This window comes from Jaculus jaculus, chromosome 5, assembly GCF_020740685.1.
Source record: "Jaculus jaculus isolate mJacJac1 chromosome 5, mJacJac1.mat.Y.cur, whole genome shotgun sequence".
In the NCBI taxonomy this organism is placed as follows: Eukaryota; Metazoa; Chordata; class Mammalia; order Rodentia; family Dipodidae; genus Jaculus; species Jaculus jaculus.
Genome location: NC_059106.1, coordinates 80,370,917 through 80,387,620, shown reverse-complemented (window position 1 = coordinate 80,387,620; position 16,704 = coordinate 80,370,917). Strand labels below are relative to the sequence as shown.

General features: G+C 49.2%; 2 protein-coding genes across 2 annotated transcripts; one reads left to right on the top strand and one right to left on the bottom strand.

Annotated features, from left to right (window-relative positions):
• LOC101602182 (TP53-regulated inhibitor of apoptosis 1-like) lies at nt 1–231 on the top strand. The gene has a single exon (XM_045148820.1). The coding sequence runs from the start codon at nt 1–3 to the stop codon at nt 229–231; it is 231 nt and encodes a 76-aa protein (XP_045004755.1).
• Nucleotides 232–4,552: 4,321 nt separating this feature from the next.
• Nucleotides 4,553–16,683, bottom strand: Hectd3 (HECT domain E3 ubiquitin protein ligase 3). Its single transcript, XM_004670506.2, has 21 exons — nt 16,315–16,683; nt 16,026–16,186; nt 15,616–15,708; nt 15,397–15,532; nt 15,020–15,135; nt 14,817–14,930; nt 14,584–14,666; nt 13,991–14,156; nt 13,702–13,783; nt 10,096–10,278; nt 9,889–9,941; nt 9,668–9,732; nt 9,404–9,507; nt 9,038–9,157; nt 8,842–8,931; nt 6,487–6,693; nt 6,182–6,311; nt 6,008–6,082; nt 5,802–5,883; nt 5,643–5,714; nt 4,553–5,513 (listed from the first exon to the last, which is right to left on the bottom strand). The coding sequence occupies exons 1-21, from the start codon at nt 16,681–16,683 to the stop codon at nt 5,429–5,431; spliced, it is 2,586 nt and encodes an 861-aa protein (XP_004670563.2). The 3' UTR covers nt 4,553–5,428.
• Between the last annotated feature and the right edge of the window lie 21 nt (nt 16,684–16,704).

Genomic DNA, 16,704 nt, shown 5'->3' with positions numbered 1-16,704 from the left:
ATGAACAGCGTTGGGGAGGCTTGCACAGACATGAAGCGCGAGTACGACCAGTGTTTCAATCACTGGTTTGCCGAGAAGTTCCTGAAAGGGGACGGCTCTGGAGACCCGTGCACCGACCTCTTCAAGAGCTACCAGCAGTGTGTTCAGAAAGCAGTAAAGGAGAAAGAGATTCCTATTGAAGGACTGGAGTTCATGGGCCATGTCAAAGATAAGCCTGAAAACTCTTCTTGACCTTGAAGATGGATTCCTCACATTAGGAACAGAAAGGACTCTGGGTTTTGTCAACAAAGGCTATGAAGATAGACATGGAATTTGATGAGTTTGGGATTTTTGTTTCTGCCTTCTGGATTTTCCTTCTAAAAGATAAACTGTCACTCTTGCTTTGAGATGATTTCTCACTTGCAGAAATGTGCTAAAACTGAACAATTTCTTTGGATTATGATTGTAATACATGGTCTTTAATCAGCTTTTAACACACCTTGTATATAAGTAATGATGAACTGGCCAATGTGATCTGATTTTTGCTGCAAAGGACCTTAGGTACACTCTACGGGGGTCATTGTCCATGAGAGCAGTCGGTTAGGACCTCTTTTTCCTCTCAGGAAGCTAATGCTCTTAAAAGGAGCCCAGGCACTACAGTTCTAATCAATGGGAGCATGGTTTTATTTTTGTGTGGTAATAGTTGATTGCTGGTTGCCTGTGTTAGTGAAGGAGAGGAAGCTTTTAACAGTGCCTGCCTTAACCTGAGGAGTCTGATGACCACTTCAGCATTCACAGCACGGCTCACACTTACCATGCTTGGTTGCCAAAGAAGAAGCACCTTCATTACAAAGACCTGCTGCTGCCAGTTTTCAACTCAAGCTAATCTGCACATCATTCAAAAGGGAAAATGCTGCCTCTGGTCAGATGCAGATGTGGGAAAGGTGCTAGCTTTTATCTGTCTACTGTGCCCTATTAATGTCTGTAATCATGAAAATGAAATAAATTCTATTCTATTTTTATTTATTTGAGAGTGACAGAGAGAGAAAGAGGGAGAGAGAGAGAGAGAGATAGGGAGAGAGGGAGGGAGAGAATGGACATGCCAGGGCCTCCAGCCACTGCAAACAAACTCCAGATGCGTGTGCCCCCTTGTGCATCTGGTTAACGTGGGTCCTGGGGAGTCAAGCCTCGAACCAGGGTCCTTAGGCTTCACAGGCAAACGCTTAACTGCTAAGCCATCTCTCCAGCCCTGGAATAAATTGTAACATTAGTTTTTTTTTTTTTTAAAGTTTAAAAAGGGCTGGAGAGATGAGTTAGTGGTTAAGATGCTTGCCTACAAAGTCAAAGGACTCATGTTCGAGTCCCACGTAAGCCAGATGCACAGCGTGGTGCATGCGTCTGGACTTTGTAGCTGCTGGAGACCCTAGTATGCCCATTCTCTCCAACTGCCTCTCTCTCTCTCAAATAAATAAATATAGCAGCCAGGCGTGGTGGCACATGCCTTTAATCCCAGCACTTGGGAGGCGGCGAAGGAGGATTGCTGTGAGTTTGAGGCCGCCCTGAGAATAAAGTGTGAATTCCAAGTCAGCCTGGGCTAGAGTAAGACCTTAATTCAAAAAACCCCAAAATAAATAAATAAAACTTTAAAAGTTCTCAATTTAAAAATAGAAAAATAATGACTGAGTATAGTAAATAAGGCAATAAAAATAAAACTATCATACCATTTTCAGAATATCAAATTATAACATAGGAGCCTTTGCATAGTAGTACTACAGGCCTGTTATCTCACCACTTGGGAGGTGGAGGTAAAAGAATCAAGAATTTAAAGCCAGCCTCTGCAATATAGTGAATTTGAGGCTAGTCTGGGCTACCTGAGGAGCTGCCTCGAAAAAAATTATAGCACCAGGGCTGGAAAGATGGCTTAGCAGTTAAGGCACTTGCCTGCAAAGCCAAAGGACCCAGGTTCAATTTCCCAAGACCCATGTGAGCTAGATGCACAAAGTAGGGCATGCATTTGGAGTTTGCAGTGGCCGGATGCCTAGGTGCACACACACATTCTCTCTCTCTCAAGTAAATAAATAAATAATTAAAAAAATTTTTAATTACAGCGCAAGACTCAACAAGGTTCTCAGGGGGCTGTTGTGTCAAATACTCTGCCTATGAATTTAGCATTTCATTGGGCCCCTTTGTTTAGAACCATCCCAAACTGTTTTCTTTCTTTTTTTTAAAAAAAAAATTTATTTTTATTTATTTGACAGAGAAAGAGGGAGGGAGAGGGAGACAGAATAGGCATGCAAGGGCCTCTAGCCACAGCAAACGAACTCCAGACATGTGTGCCCCTTGTGCATCTAGCTAACGTGGGTCCTGGGGAATCGAACCTGGCTCCTTTGGCTTTGTAGGCAAATGCCTTAACTGCTAAGCCATGTCTCCAGTCCCCAGGCTGTTTTCTTTTGGATTTCTTTTTATGTAATTTATTTACTAGAGAGAGAGGAAGGAAGGAGGGAAGGAAGGAAGGAAGGAAGGAAGGAAGGAAGGAAGGAAGGAAGGAAGGAAGGAAGGAAGGAAGGAAGGAGGGAGGGAGGGAGGGAAGGAAGGAAGGAAGGAAGGAAGGAAGGAAGGAAGGAAAGAAGGAAAGAAGGAAAGAAGGAAGGAGGGAAGGAAGGAGGGAGGGAAGGAAGGAAGGAAGGAAGGAAGGAAGGAAGGAAGGAAAGAAGGAAGGGACAGATAGAGAATGGGCACTAGGGCCTCCAACCACTGCAAACAAACTCAGACGCATGTGCCACCTTGTACATCTGGCTTACGTGGGTCCTGGGGAATTGAATCTGGATTCTTTGGCTTTGCCAGCAAGTGCTTTAACTGCCAAGCCATCTCTTCAGCCCAACTTTTAGATTTTTTATTGAGATAGGGTCTCACTCTAGCCCCAGTTAACCTAGAACTTGCTCTGTAGTCCCAGGCTGGCCTTGAACTATAGCAATCCTCCTACCTCTGCCTCCTGAGTGCTAGGATTAAAAACATGTACCACCACTCCTGGCTTTGTTATGTTTTTCTTTTCTTTTCTTTCTTTTTTTTTCTTTTTGGTTTTTCAAGGTAGGATCTCACTTTAGCTCAGGCTGACCTGGAATTCACTATGTAGTCTCATGGTGGCCTTGAATTTATTCTGTCCTCTTACCTCTGCCTCCCAAGTGCTAGGACTAAAGGTGTACAATACTACACCCTAAGCCTGGCATATATATATTTCCCTGTCCCCTGGATTTTTGAGGTAGGTAGGGATTTCACTCTACCCCTGGCTGACCTCGAATTCACTGTGTAATCTCATGGTGGCCTTGAACTCATGGCAATCCTCCTACCTCTGCCTCCTAAGTGATAGGATTAAAGGTGTACGCCACCACACCCAGCTCTCTTCCCTTGTCCTTTACAGCACTATAGCACATACACAAATGTTCTCAAAAGTTGTTTATGTAGAGCTGAGTGTGGTGGCGCACACCTTTAATCCCAGCACTCGGGAGGCAGAGGTAGGAGGATCACCGAGTTCAAGGACACCCTGAGACTACATAGTAAATTCCAGGTCAGCCTGGGCTACAGTGGGACCCTACCTTGAAAAACCAAACAAAAAGTTGTTTATGTAATTCCTTAACGTACTCGCTCTGTGGGGCTAGGGCTGTAGCTCAGTTGGTACTGTGTTTGCCTAGCATGCACATAGCCCTGGGTTCAATGACCAACATTGCACAAACTGGGTGTGCAGGCTCATGTTTATAATACTAGCACTTGAGAGGTGGAGACAAGAGTTCAAAGTTAGGGCTGGAGAGATGGCTTAGCAATTGAGGCACTTGCCTGCAAAACCACAGGACCTATGTAAGTCAGATGCACAAGGTGGTACATGAGTCTGGAGTTCGTTTGCAGTGGCTGGAGGATCTGGTGCACCCAGTCTCTCTCTCTAATAAAAAAAAAGGTTTTTCTTTTAAAAAATCTTTTTATATTTATTTATTTGCAAGCAGAGACAGAGAGAAAGGGAACTGAAAGGAACTTCTCATGGGCAGCAGTGGTAGTGTGATACCAAGAGGGCACAGGACACGATAAGCAAGAGTTGAGAGACCTGTCTCACATTACACCTGGAAACCAAGGACAACTACCCTCATGGATTTCTAGAGGGCTGTCTGGCTCCTGGCGGTGGGGGCTGGGGGCAGCGTTGGCTATGCCAGAAAGGAGATCTCAGTGCCTTAGCTGGGCGGCAACTGGGGACCAGAGGGGAGGGACAATAGTGATGTTGCTGCTCCTACTGTGTCAAAATCTTCATTCAAGGTTCAACCTATGATGTGGCATTCTTCTGCTTAATTGACTTCAGGAGATGGCTTTCAAGCTCTGAATCAGCACACCCACCCCACAGTGTGACAAACAGCCTTTTGTCTTCCTTTCTGGTCACTGAGAGGCCCCACCCATTAAGCACACCACTGTGCTACCAACAGGGCAGGAGTTACAGAAGGTTCTTGTAGGATAGCAAATTCTCTAGGTGCTCCTCCATGAGTTTAGCAGGGAGCTCAACAAACACAGATCCCAGAATCCAGAAAACACATTCTAAGGAACGAACTCAACCATTTATTCATCTTTCTATCTGCAAGGCCTTCTGTTGAAGGAGTGTCATTGTGCCTCAAGAAGGGCTGGGGCAGGGAGGGCTGTGCACAGCCCTAGGAACAAGTTTAAAGTCTAGCCTTTATTTTAGAGTAAAGGGGAGCTATTGAAATTTGGGAGGACATCATTGTCCTTAAGCTGTGCAAAATCTTGGGGGTGAAAGACGTCCAGCAGGAGGTGATGCAGACGTGAGCATGGGGTGGTGACAAAGACAGCACGTTGAGTGAATGTGGGTTCTGAGCCAGAGGAGGTGGCGGCACTTTGTTGGTTGAGACTGATTCAGAGCAGGGTCAAGGCTCACAGCTCTGGTATAGAGGGGGAGGAAAGAAAAGCCAGGAGGCAAGGGAAGGAGATGAGGCTTCATTTTGGGGGTAGGCGACTAAAGACGATGACTATTACTCTAATCTTGGTTCCTTGCTTAAGGAAGAATATACATCATCCCACAAGATTTTCCAATTTTTGAGCCATGGCTGAAGCCACAAGAGGAGAAAACAGGAGGAACCAAAAATGGAATCAAAGTTCATAGGGTGGGGAGCTAGGTGGCTCCCTTCAAGTAGCTTTGGCCTGGCAGCTCGTGCTGGCTTGTGGAAGGCTCCTTCGCACACAGGCTACACGCGTTGGGAAGTGTTCCCCAGCACAGTAGGGCTCGTGGGTCTGTAGGGCTGGATCACCAGTGTCAACTCAGGGCTCCCGCTCCGCCTGCGCCCAGGAGCAGGACCACTGCACTGAGGGTTTTTTGAACACATCACCTCCCTTCAGGGTTACAGACCCAAACCAGGAAGGTGTGTTGGTCTGGGGAAGGACAGTTGGGTGCTTCACTGCCTCACTCTTCCCAGGGGCTCATGTCGGTGTCAATGGCCACGCAGTTGTAGGCAGCATAGCGCAGCTTCTCCTCGCACACCTTGGCACTGTAGGGGACAGAGTGTGGTTCAGTCAGGTTCTCCCACCATTCCCAGGGGTACACTTCACGGCGAGAGGTCCTTCCGCACTGAGGATGTCATTACCCCCCAGCCAGGCTTGAGATTAGGAAAACCCACCTGGCATAGTGTGGGAGGAAGAGGGTGCTGGAGCAGGTGGAAGACTCGGGCAGCGCATCTGTGGTCTCATACCTGGGGATTTTGAGGGGCCAAAGTAGTGAGTTGTAGGGGCATGTGTGGGTGGGGGGGCACTAGGTCCTCCTGTCTGTACTCACTCACCCTAATTTGTCTGGGTAAATGTAGATCCGTGCTGGTAGGCGGCTGCGGCCTGTGACAAAGCGCAAGAAACGGCTTCGGTCCTCTGAGTGGAGGAGAAAGAAATTAGCTTGTGCTCTGTGGGTGAAGGAGGGTCTATAACTTCTACTCTGCCTCTTTAATCCCATAATCCTTGTCCAAATGTAAACATCACTCTGCCATCTACTGACCATTGGTGAAATTGTTCAGGGCCTCCCAAAAATACTGTACTCGGGTGTCAGATGGCTCAAAGTCCTCAAACCGAGCTGGCGGGGACAAGATCAGAATTCATTCGTTAAGTTTCACCCTGCCCATTCGTTAAGCCCCAATCCTTAAGGTTAACTGTCCCATCACCTAGAACTCACTGAGCTTACGCAGAGCATCCACAGTGACCTCTGGGTCCCCGCACACCTTCTTCTCCAACTCTTGCCAGGTCAGCAAATCTAGGACAGCCTGGGGCACCACCTTGAGCAGACCTGCCTGCATGGCTGCCACCTGGAGAAGAGGGAGAAGGCCTGGATGGTAGAAAGGGCAGTGCTCTCAGCTTACATTGGCGGGAGGAGGCATCTCTGCACCCACTGAGCAGTAGGAATGTGGGGCACAGTTATGGTGGGGGGCAGAGTTCCTAGGACTGGTAAAGGTGGCCTATTAGGCTGGAGGCTGGCACTACCTGTTCCTTGCTCTCCTCTAGACGTGCCTTCTGCACCAGTTGGATGAAACGAAAACGGTCCTCATATCCCACCACGATGCCTGTGCCCCCAGGAATCAGCTCCACCACCTGTTGGTCACTTAGTACAGTGGTGAATGTTAGCTCTTTCCCAAACTTGAATTCAAAGGTCTCCTTGTCCATTCCTTCCATCACTTCCAGGAGCTTCACCTGAGGGTTGGGGAGAGGCAGGGATATTAGCTTCTCAATGGGGAGACTGTCTCTGTCTTTCCTGAAGAGATTCACAGGGAAGCAGGGAGGTGGTCAGGCACGACAGTCCACAGGCAGGCCTGGAAAGGAAGTGAGAGGGCTGACATGGGGGTCCTGGTACTTGACCAGTCTTTGAGGCTAGGGAAGGCACTCTGCAGGAGACAGCATCTGGCCTGAGACCCAAATGATGGCTAGGCCACAAGGAAGTCAGGACATAGTTCAAAAAAGCCTGAGGGATGTTTGGCTGGAGCCTGAATGTGAACCAAGTAGACTTTATAGAGTCTGCACTGTCCTTAGCCCAGAGAAAAGCCATCAAAAGTTTAAACAACTGGGTGTGGTGGTATATGCCTTTAATCCCAGCACTTGGGGAGGCAGAGGTAGGAGGATTCACCTTGAGTTCAGGCTACCTTGAGACTACATAGTGCATTCCAGGTCAGCCTGGGCTAGAGCAAGACCCTACCTCAAAAAAACAAAACAAAACAAAAAAGTTTAAACAAAGATAATACAAGAAAGTTCTCTGGCAGCTTTGTGACAGATGGATGAGAATGCAAGTATGGGCAAAGTAATATATGATTGGGACAGAAAGAAAGGTGGCCTGAACCATGGGAAGAGTAGTACGACAGGGGAAAAAGACCGTCCAGAGAGAGACCTAATCAAATACCAGACTTCCCCAGAGGAAGGAGGAAGAATGAAGGATGACCCTAAGCCAGGCATGGTGGAGTATACCTATAATCTCAGCCTTCTGAAAGTAAAAGCAGGAAGATCAGGAGTTATGCCTCTTTCTTTCTCTCAAATAAATAAAATATTTACTTTTTATTTATTTAAGAGAAGGAGAGGGAGAGGAAAAAGCAGAGGGAGAGAAAGAGAAAGAGAGAAGGAGAGGGAGAGGAAAAAGCAGAGGGAGAGAAAGAGAAAGAGAGAAGGAGAGGGAGAGAATAGGCACACCAGGGCCACTGCAAACTCCAGACACATGTGTCACTTTGTGCATCTGGCTTATGTGGGTCCTGGGGAATCAAACCTGGGTCCTTTGGCTTTGCAGGCAAATGCCTTAATCACAAAGCCAGCTCTCCAGCCACAAATAAAATATTAAAAATAAATAAATAGCAGAGCATGGTGGCTCATGCCTTTGATCTCAGTACTGGGGATCAGAGTTAAGAGGACTGCAGTAAGTTCAAGGCCATCCTGAGACTACATAGTGAATTCTAGGTCAGCCTGGGCTAGAGTGAGATCCTACCTTGAAAAAAAATAACAAAAAGGGGCTGGGCAGATGGCTTAGCTGTTGAAGCGCTTGCCTACAAAGCCAAAGGATGCAGGTTCAATTCCCCAGTACCCACATAAGGCCAGATGCACAAGGTGGTGTATGTAGTGGCTAGAAGCCCTGGTACACCCATTCTGTCTCAATATGCCTCTCTGTCTCAAATATCTAAATAAATAAAACATTTTTTTAAAAAAAGGTGGTGAGGCGCTGGAGAGATGGCTTAGCTGTTAAGTGCATTGCCTCAGCAAGCATGAGATGGCCAGAGTTCAATTCCAGATCCTATAGGAAGAATAGCTGAGCATGGCCATGTGTGCCTGTAACTCCAGTTCCATAGGGGAGTAAAGACTCAGGCATCAGAGATCTGAAGATCACTGGAGTCCTGCAAGCGTCAGAATTAGTGAAAAGAGTCGCTGGCTCAAAATAAGACCAGCAGAAGAGCAATGGAGTAGAATATCTACTCCAGTCATGACAGGCAAGTTCACATGCAAGTACTTATACCCCCCCCCCACACACACAGAGGGGGGAGGGGCAAAAAGAAGGCCTTTGGCATGGAGAAGGGTGGATGGTGGTGCTACTCTGAAGGTGGAGCCCAAGAAGGCAGTGGCTGGGGAGAAGAATGACAAGTGTGCTGGTCCCAAGGCCCAAGTGTGCCATCATGAGAGCCATGTTCAGGATGCACATATGGCCTCAGGCTGAGGAGAAAGCCTGGAGCAGGGGGCCAGGATATTAAGTATTACCGGAGATAGATAGTAGTTGAAGCCATGGAAGTTGATGGGACTGGAGAGGGAACATGTGCATAGTAAAAGGAAAAGGAGCTGGCAGAGGAAACACTAGATCCAGGCACTACTCACCAGCACAGAGTCCACAGCTGGGAAGTCCTTGCTCCAGCTCACCTCCTCACCAGAGAGCTGCTTCCACACGAACCCAGGCAAAGCCAGGACCTGTGTGACAAACATTACTGTCTTTTTACTGTGAGATGCCCAGGTTTGCTGGCCTTTCATCCAGGGGCGAGGCTGATCTGACGGGAAAGCAGACCAGAAAACTCACCAGGAACTCTTTACCCCGAAGAGCAGCCCCCATCAGCTGTCCGATCCACTCATACTTGGCAAAGTCTCGGCAAGAGGGGTTGGGCACATACATGTCCCGTGCCTCACCAGTACCATTGCCCTGCCACGAAGACAGAACTATCAGCACAGCAAGGGCCAGACTCTACTTTCCTACCCCAAGCATTCCAGAAATCTCCTATTGGTTCCCCAGCATGATCCCTCCCAATGTACAGGAGCTCTTCCTTTCTGTCTGTTCAGAGGCTGCAGCAGGAAACTTAGTCCCTCCACTGCACCTTCAGAGCTAGAATCTGAGGGGTTTGCAGAGATAGTATAGTAGAAATTCAGTGGTAGGTGGGGAGATGATTACCTGGTTGGCTGTGCGCACAAAGAAGGGCAGAGGCACAGGGGTGTCGGCTGAGCTAGGGCACAGCTCTTCTGACATATCTGCCAGGCTATCCCGGAAACCACCCCCTGAAATGACAGATCCCCTTAGCTGGGCAGCCAAGGGCCCAGCCCCCAATAAGGGGGTAATATGCAGGCTTCCTATCTTTGTTAGTTGGTAATCCCAGAAGCCTCTAGCACTCCATTAGGACAACAAGCAGACCCATGTTATCCTCCTGCAAGACCTTACCTTGGTCAATGATGCCTTCTGCAATGAATTTACATTCCCACCACTGATCATAGCGCATGGGCCATCTGTAAGGAAGGATGGATCTCTGTCCTCATGCTGGACCAGGCCTTAGGCACATTTACCAGCCAAGAAACCAGCCAGAAAAATGACTACAATGGTAAAATGGGGAAGGTTGGTAGGATCAGTGTGCTCTGGGTAAGTCCCTTACCCTCATGCTGTACCTGTAATCCAGGGGCTTTTCATACTTGTCAGAGGGCTTGAGGCCTTCGTAAACCTGGGGACGTGGGGAAATGGGGATGGGTTGGAGTTGTAGAGAAGTCTGTTTTAACACCTCTCCCTATTCTCGCCTAGACTTTGCTCAAGTCCCTCTTGGCTCAACCCCGGGTCCTCTACTGACCCTCCCTCAGTCTAACCTAGGTGGTCCAGACCTGAGTGAAGACTGCATTCTTGCAGGCAGGGTCTCGAGAGGGGCAGGCCCGGTGTTCCATAGCAAGGCGGCGGTTGATATACAGGCGTGGCATGAAGCTGGGCTTGCTGCTTTCTGAGTCTCGCAGGCACTGGGTCACCAGGCTGGGCCGCTGGCGCGACAGCAAAAGGAACTGTTTCACTTGCTGGTGAGGAAAGACAACCAGAGCATAATCAGTGGGCAGTCAGCTTTTGACTATCCCTGGAACCTTCCTTTATGCCTGGACTATTCCAGGCCAAGCCTAGCCCATCCTGTTCTTGCCTCTAGACTCTTCCTTAGCCCAGCTACTAGGAAACTTGTTTTTGTTTTTCAAGGTAGAGTCTCCCTGGTGTGAGGCTGACCTGGATTTCCCTATGAACTAGTCTCAGGCTGGCCTTGAACCCACAGTCATCCTCCTACCTCTGCCACCTGAGTGCTGGGATTAAAGGTGTGTGCCACCATGCAAAGCTTAGAGGAGGCTTTTTTTCTTGTGGTGGGGGGTTGGAGGTTTTGAGGTAGGGTCTTGCTCTAGCCCAGGCTGACCTGGAATTCACTATGTAGTCTCAGGGTGGCCTTGAACTCAACGGTGATCCTCCTACCTCTGCCTCCTGAGTGAGTGCTGGGATTAAAGGCATGCACCACCACACCCAGCAACATTAAAGAAAAAGTACTTTATTTATTTGAGAGATAGGGACAGATCGAGAGAGAATAGGCACACCAGGGCCTCTAGCCACTGCAAACAAACTCCAGACACATGCACCACCTTGTGTATCTGGCTTATGTGGGTACTGGGGAATCAAACCTGGGTCCATAGGCTTCCCAGGCAAGTGCCTTAACTGCTAAACCATCTCTCCAGCCCTAAGGGACTTTTTTCATTTCATTTCATTTCATTTCATTTCATTTCATTTCATTTCATTTCATTTCATTTCATTTCATTTCATTTCATTTCATATTTTTTCTTTTTTCTCAAGGAAGGGTCTCACTCTAGCCCAAGGCTGATCTGGCACTTTATCTGTAGTCCCAGGCTGGTCTCAAACTCAGTGATCCTCCTACTTCTGCCTTCTCATTGCTAGGATGAAAGGTGTATTCCTCTATGCCTGGCTTTCCTTCTTAAAACATATTTCTGTATATTATATATGACAATATATATATGTATAATTTTGGTTTTTTTGGCTGGATAGGCATGGTGGTACACTCCTTTCATCCCAGCACTTGGGAGGTTGAGGTAGAAGGATTGCTGTGTTTGAGGCCACCCTGAGACTACAGCGTGAAGTTCAGGTCACCCTAGGCTAGAGCAAGACCCTAACTTGAAAATTTTTATTTATTTTTAAGCAGGGAGAGAGAGAGTGAGAAAGAGTGCCGGGGCCTGTGGCCACAGTAAACAAACTGCAGACACATTTACCACTCCTTCCTTCCCCTGCAGGTGTATTTGTGTGTGCGTGGATGTATGTGTGTATATGAGGGTGTGAAGGCCAGAGACAACCTTGGGTGTCATCCTCAGGAACACTGCCCACTTCCTTTGATTTTTTTTTTTCCTGTGGTACTGGGGACTAAACCTAGGACTTCACACATTTAAGGTAGGAGTTACATCACTAAGCTATCTATCTACCCAGCCCAATGTCCACTTCCTTTGAGACAGAGTCTTTTATTGGCCTGGAGCTCACCAACTAGCTAGAATGGCTGGCCAGCAAGCCCCAGGGATCTTCCTATTTCTGCATCCCCAGCACTGGAGTTATAGGTACTTTTTTTCTTTTTTTCAATTTTTATTAACATTTTCCATGATTATAAAAATATCCCATGGTAATACCCTCCCTCCCCCCTTTTCTTTTCTTTTATTTATTTATTTACTTTTTGGCTTTTGGCTTTTGACTTTTGAAGGTAAGGCCTTGCCTTAGTCCAGGCTGATGTGGAATTCACTATGTAGTCTCAGCTGGCCTTGAACTCACAGCGATCCTCCTACCTCAGCCTCCCACCAAGTGCTGGGATACTTCAGACATATCGCTGGATTTATATAAGTACTGGAGCATCAAACCCAGGCCATCAGGCTTTGCAAGAAAGTGCCTTTAACTGCTGAGCAATCTCTCTAGCCCTGCAGGTACATTTTAACATAGGCACTGGAGAGATCAAACTCAGGTCCTTTTGCTTGAGAAGCAAATATTTTACTGACTGATCTATCTCCCCAAGCCTCAGATGCTTTTCTTTCTTTCTTTCTGCTTTTTTTTTTTTTTAAAGGTTTAGAGAGACTATTCAATTAAGAGAAGGAAAGAGGAGGAAGTTAAGAAAGCTCCTGCCATGAGGGAGAGGGAGACAAGGGGTAAAGCTCTCCCAGAACAGAAGCCTTTTTTTCTTTTCCTACTAGAAGCTTTTTTTTTTTTTTTTTTTTTTTTTAAATACTTGTGCACCAGGGCCTCCAGCCACTGCAAATGAACTCCAGATGCATGTACCACCTTGTGCATCTAGCTTACTGGGTCCTGGGGAATTGAACCAGGATCCTTTGGCTTTGCAGGCAAATGCCTTAACCACTAAGCCATCCTTCCAGCCCTCCTAGAAGCTTTCTAAAACAACAAACAGGGGTGGGATGGAGAGATGGCTCAGTGGGTAAGGCATTTGCACGCAAAGCCTAATGACTTGGGTTCATTTCTCCAGTAACCACATAAAGCCAGATACAAAGTGGTGCATGCGCCGGGCGTGATGGCACACACTTTTAATCCCAGCAATCGGGGGGCAGAGGTAGGAGGACTGCCATGAGTTTGAGGCCACCCTGAGACTCCATAGTGAATTCCAGGTCAGCCTGGGCTAGAGTGAGACCCTACCTTGAAAAAACAAAAAGAAAAAAAAAAAAGTGGTGCATGCATCCTGAGTTTGTTTGCAGTGGCTAGAGGCCCTGGCTCACCCATTCTCTCTCTCTTCTTGTAAAATATTTTAATTTTTTATTTCAATTGTTTGAGAGATGAAGAGGCAGATGGAAAGAATGGCCATGCCAGGGCCGTCAGCCACTGTAAAGGAACTCTAGACACATGTGCCACCTTGTGCATCTGGCTTACGTGGGTCCTAAGGAACAGAATCTGTGTCCTTTGGCTTCATAGGCAAATGCCTTAATTGCTAAGCCATGTCTCCAGCCCACTCTCTTTGTAAATAAATGAGTAAGACATTTACAAAAAAAACAACAAACATCTAACATCGTCTTACAATCTTTTCAATTGCTCCACTGCCTTGGGACAAAGTCCCTGCTTCATAGAGTGACAGTCAAGGAGCGTGGGTAGCAGATGCTCCCTCCTGCCTACAATCTCCCAGTGCACCCCACGTCACACTCACCTACATTCTTTTCTCAAATTACATGGAGATGCTGGTAGCATTCAGTGTGCGCATTTCATGCATGCTGTCTTGCCCGGGCTGTTTTCTCTTCCCCCATCTTCTACGTTCCCTGCACTCACCTGGGAGACGGCCCCAAGCTCAAAATACTGACAATTTCTGTCTGGCTTTCTTCCTGGCTTCCAGAACCAGTAGAGTTCTAGCTCTAGAGTAGGTCTTAGGAGCTCTCTCCTGAAGACTGAAAAGCACATGAACGGAAAGGGGGAACCAGGCTCACCTTAATCTCATTGAAGGTGCCCAAAGTGTGGTCCCATGCAGGTACCAAGTGGTGCAGAACACTGTCTAGGATCTTGATAAATCTGGGATAGTAGGTAAAGATAAATGCCGCTAGCGTTTGGCATGGGTGTAAGACTCCCACTTCTTCAACACACAGGGAGAGAAGGGAGGGCCCCAGGGCTGCTCTGGTCCTTGAAGCGTAACAGCTTCAACTACAAGACCTTGGGGCCTCCACTATGTGGAGCCCCAAAGCTCAGAGAGAAAGAGAGAGGCCTGCAGACCATAACCACCTCTGCAGGAGGACAGCTCTGCGGTACAGTACTTCTGGGTCAGTGCCTTCCAGGCGTGGATATCGCACTAGACTGGCTGGCTGGAATAGGTCTGCATTCAAGCCTAGTTCACGCTGTCTAGATGACTTGATCTTGACCCCTCGAAGACGAACATCAATCCCATCATCTGGGGGAAGGGAACAATGTGAGGTCATTTACTATACCTGCTACTTTCATGGCCCTTAGATATGGGAATAGCTCTTTAATGCTTGGCATTTTGTCATTCTTAATCACTAGAATCTTGAGACCTTTGAGATATTCTATTACCTGGCTCTGGTATTTACATATTATTTGCTGGTTCCTCTGTCCATGTGTACAGTCTTGGGATGACTGTCTCAATTCAGTTCCTCTTCCAGGTAAACCCCACCACCTCTGTGACTTTAAGGCCCACTTATACTCTACACTTGATTACACCTGCCATAGCTTCAAATTCTAAAGGTAACCATTACTTTTACCGTAATTCCAAATTTATCTTCCTCTCTCCTCACACACTGTCAGCTTGCCCTTATCTACACTTTGAGACTCCCCCGGCCTTTTATAGCTTTGAGCCCCACCTCGACACTCCACGATGCGGATTTCGATGATTGGGAGGTGGACTGTCATGTCTTCCAAGACACAGACATCTCCAATTAGGGTTCTGAGGAGACAGGGGTGAGGCACTTTAGATAACCCTGTCCTCACAGGTGTATGGATTTCTGGGGTCCCACTAGAATTTAGGCATCCAAGCCGGGCTTGGCCTCGTTGCTAAGGTCATGCCCACCTTACCCCCCCAGGCCAGTTTGCTCACTCGTCAATGCTCACGTCACTCAGCTTCTTTAGGTTGTCTCCTTCACCCCCATAAACCACCACCCGCTTAGGCATGAAGTTGTCATCTGTGGTGTCCACCGTGAGTAGCAGCTTCCTGAGGCATCAGAAAATGGACCTGGGTGGGTTTCTATGCACTCCTAGGCATATGGCTCACCTACCCAGTCCCACCGAGAGCCAGCTCACTTGACAATAGTGCCCTTCTTCATGGTAAGCCGAACCCAGTGTTGGCACTGGGACCCATCGCTCTCCCAGTAGGTATCTGCATTGCTGTCTGTCAGGCAGGACACATTAAATTCCTCCTGAGGGAGGGACGGAGAGGTGGGGTCACTTTTACACTGGGTATGTGTTTTGGGCCAGGGGCTTAGCAAAGTTGGCCTACAAGGACAACATATAGGGGTAGGTGGGTGTCTGGGGATTTCCGTAAGACTTAAGGAGAGCTGAGCGCGTGTGGTCTGTGGTGATTCTAGGTTGGTCCTAGTTTGGAGATGGATGCTTTGGATCTCACCTTGAGGCTAATGAATACTATCCTGCTTCAGAAGGCGAGGAATCCCAGCACCCACCGTGTAGGAGGAAACGTCTATGCTCTCCACATACTGCTTCACGCTACCCAGGTTCTCATCTTCTTTGCCCAGGTGGTCGTACAGGAAGTGGATCAGGTCCTCGTCGCACTCATAGGTCCATGTTGGGGGCACATAGCTAAGCAATCCCAAACCTCTAATTAGGTTGGGCCCCGGGCCTGGACGGGCTCCCTCCAACCCATCCCATTCCAGCTCACTCACAGTAGCCTTTGTACAGCTTCTGTGTAAGCCTCTGCTGGCTGAGGCCTCGACCCAAGGCGGTGTGAGTATGTCAGGTCCACCACCTGTTCCCATCTGTGGGCAGAGTGGGGTGTTTGAGGAGGTATGAGTGGGGAGCAGGAGAGGCCGTCTGCAGGACGCAGAGCCTTCTCCAGAGTTCTAACCCAACCTTCCTGAAGTTCCCGGTGTGCGTGTGTGGCGGGGGAGGGGGGGGGAGGGGGAGGGGGGCCGGGAGGGGGGGGAGGAGCGGGGGGGGGGTGCATGGGCACAACTTCCTGCTCTTAACCCCGCCTCCACTTGAATTCTTTCCACCACCCAGACTTTGGGCTTGGGTTGGGTTTCCAAACCCTGACTATCTTGACAGCAAGTCCCATTCCCTTCAATGGCAGGACCTGAGTACCGGCCGGTAGTCCACACCGAAGAGCTGCTGCTGCCGCTGGAGGTGGTCCGGGGTGTCGATGGGTACCAGGCGGGCCCCGCCCTCCGCCGGGCGGCACACCAGCAGCCAGCCTTCGTCCAGTCCGCAGTCCCCTAGGTGTTCGGTCAGCTGCTCCTGCAGGGACGCGCCCCACGGGGACAGCCATCAGGGACGTGCCCAGCCCCAGGGCAAAGAGCACCGAAAGCAACGCCCGCTCACTGTGGGGCAGGGAAGGGGGTGGCAGCGAGCAGGCCGGGGCGCACCTTGGTCAGCTTCACCCAGAGCCCGTGGCCGTTGCACAGCTCTTCGCCGGTGGTGCGCACGCAGGCGCCGCGCCGGAGCTCGATGCTGTCGCGGGCGGCGCGGAGCGGTACGGAGCCCGTCCCCGGGACCGGGCCCGCGACACCCACGCGCAGTCCCAGGCCCTCTGCCTCCCACACCGGCAGCAACACGCGCGACGGTCCCGCGGGGTCCTTGTACAGCTTGTAGAGCACCTCTCGCGGCACGAAAGCCAGCGCCGCCGGCAACGGCAGCCCCGCGCGGAGGCTCCGTGCGGCCTCCGCCAGGAAGCGCACGCGGCCCAGCAGCTGCCGCGGGGACTCGAGCGCCGCGGCCGGGCCGGGGCTCGCCATGGCGAAGGAACCCACGGGAGG

Excerpts from the sequence above, each read along its gene's own strand:
- LOC101602182 (XM_045148820.1), top strand. The coding sequence starts at position 1 with ATGAACAGCGTTGGGGAGGCTTGCACAGACATGAAGCGCGAGTACGAC.
- Hectd3 (XM_004670506.2), bottom strand. The coding sequence starts at position 16,683 with ATGGCGAGCCCCGGCCCGGCCGCGGCGCTCGAGTCCCCGCGGCAGCTG. Across the intron at positions 16,187-16,314 it reads TCTGGGTGAAGCTGACCAAG|GAGCAGCTGACCGAACACCT; the intron begins GTGCGCCCCGGC and ends GCGTCCCTGCAG. Across the intron at positions 14,667-14,816 it reads AGTGACGTGAGCATTGACGA|AACCCTAATTGGAGATGTCT; the intron begins GTGAGCAAACTG and ends CTGTCTCCTCAG.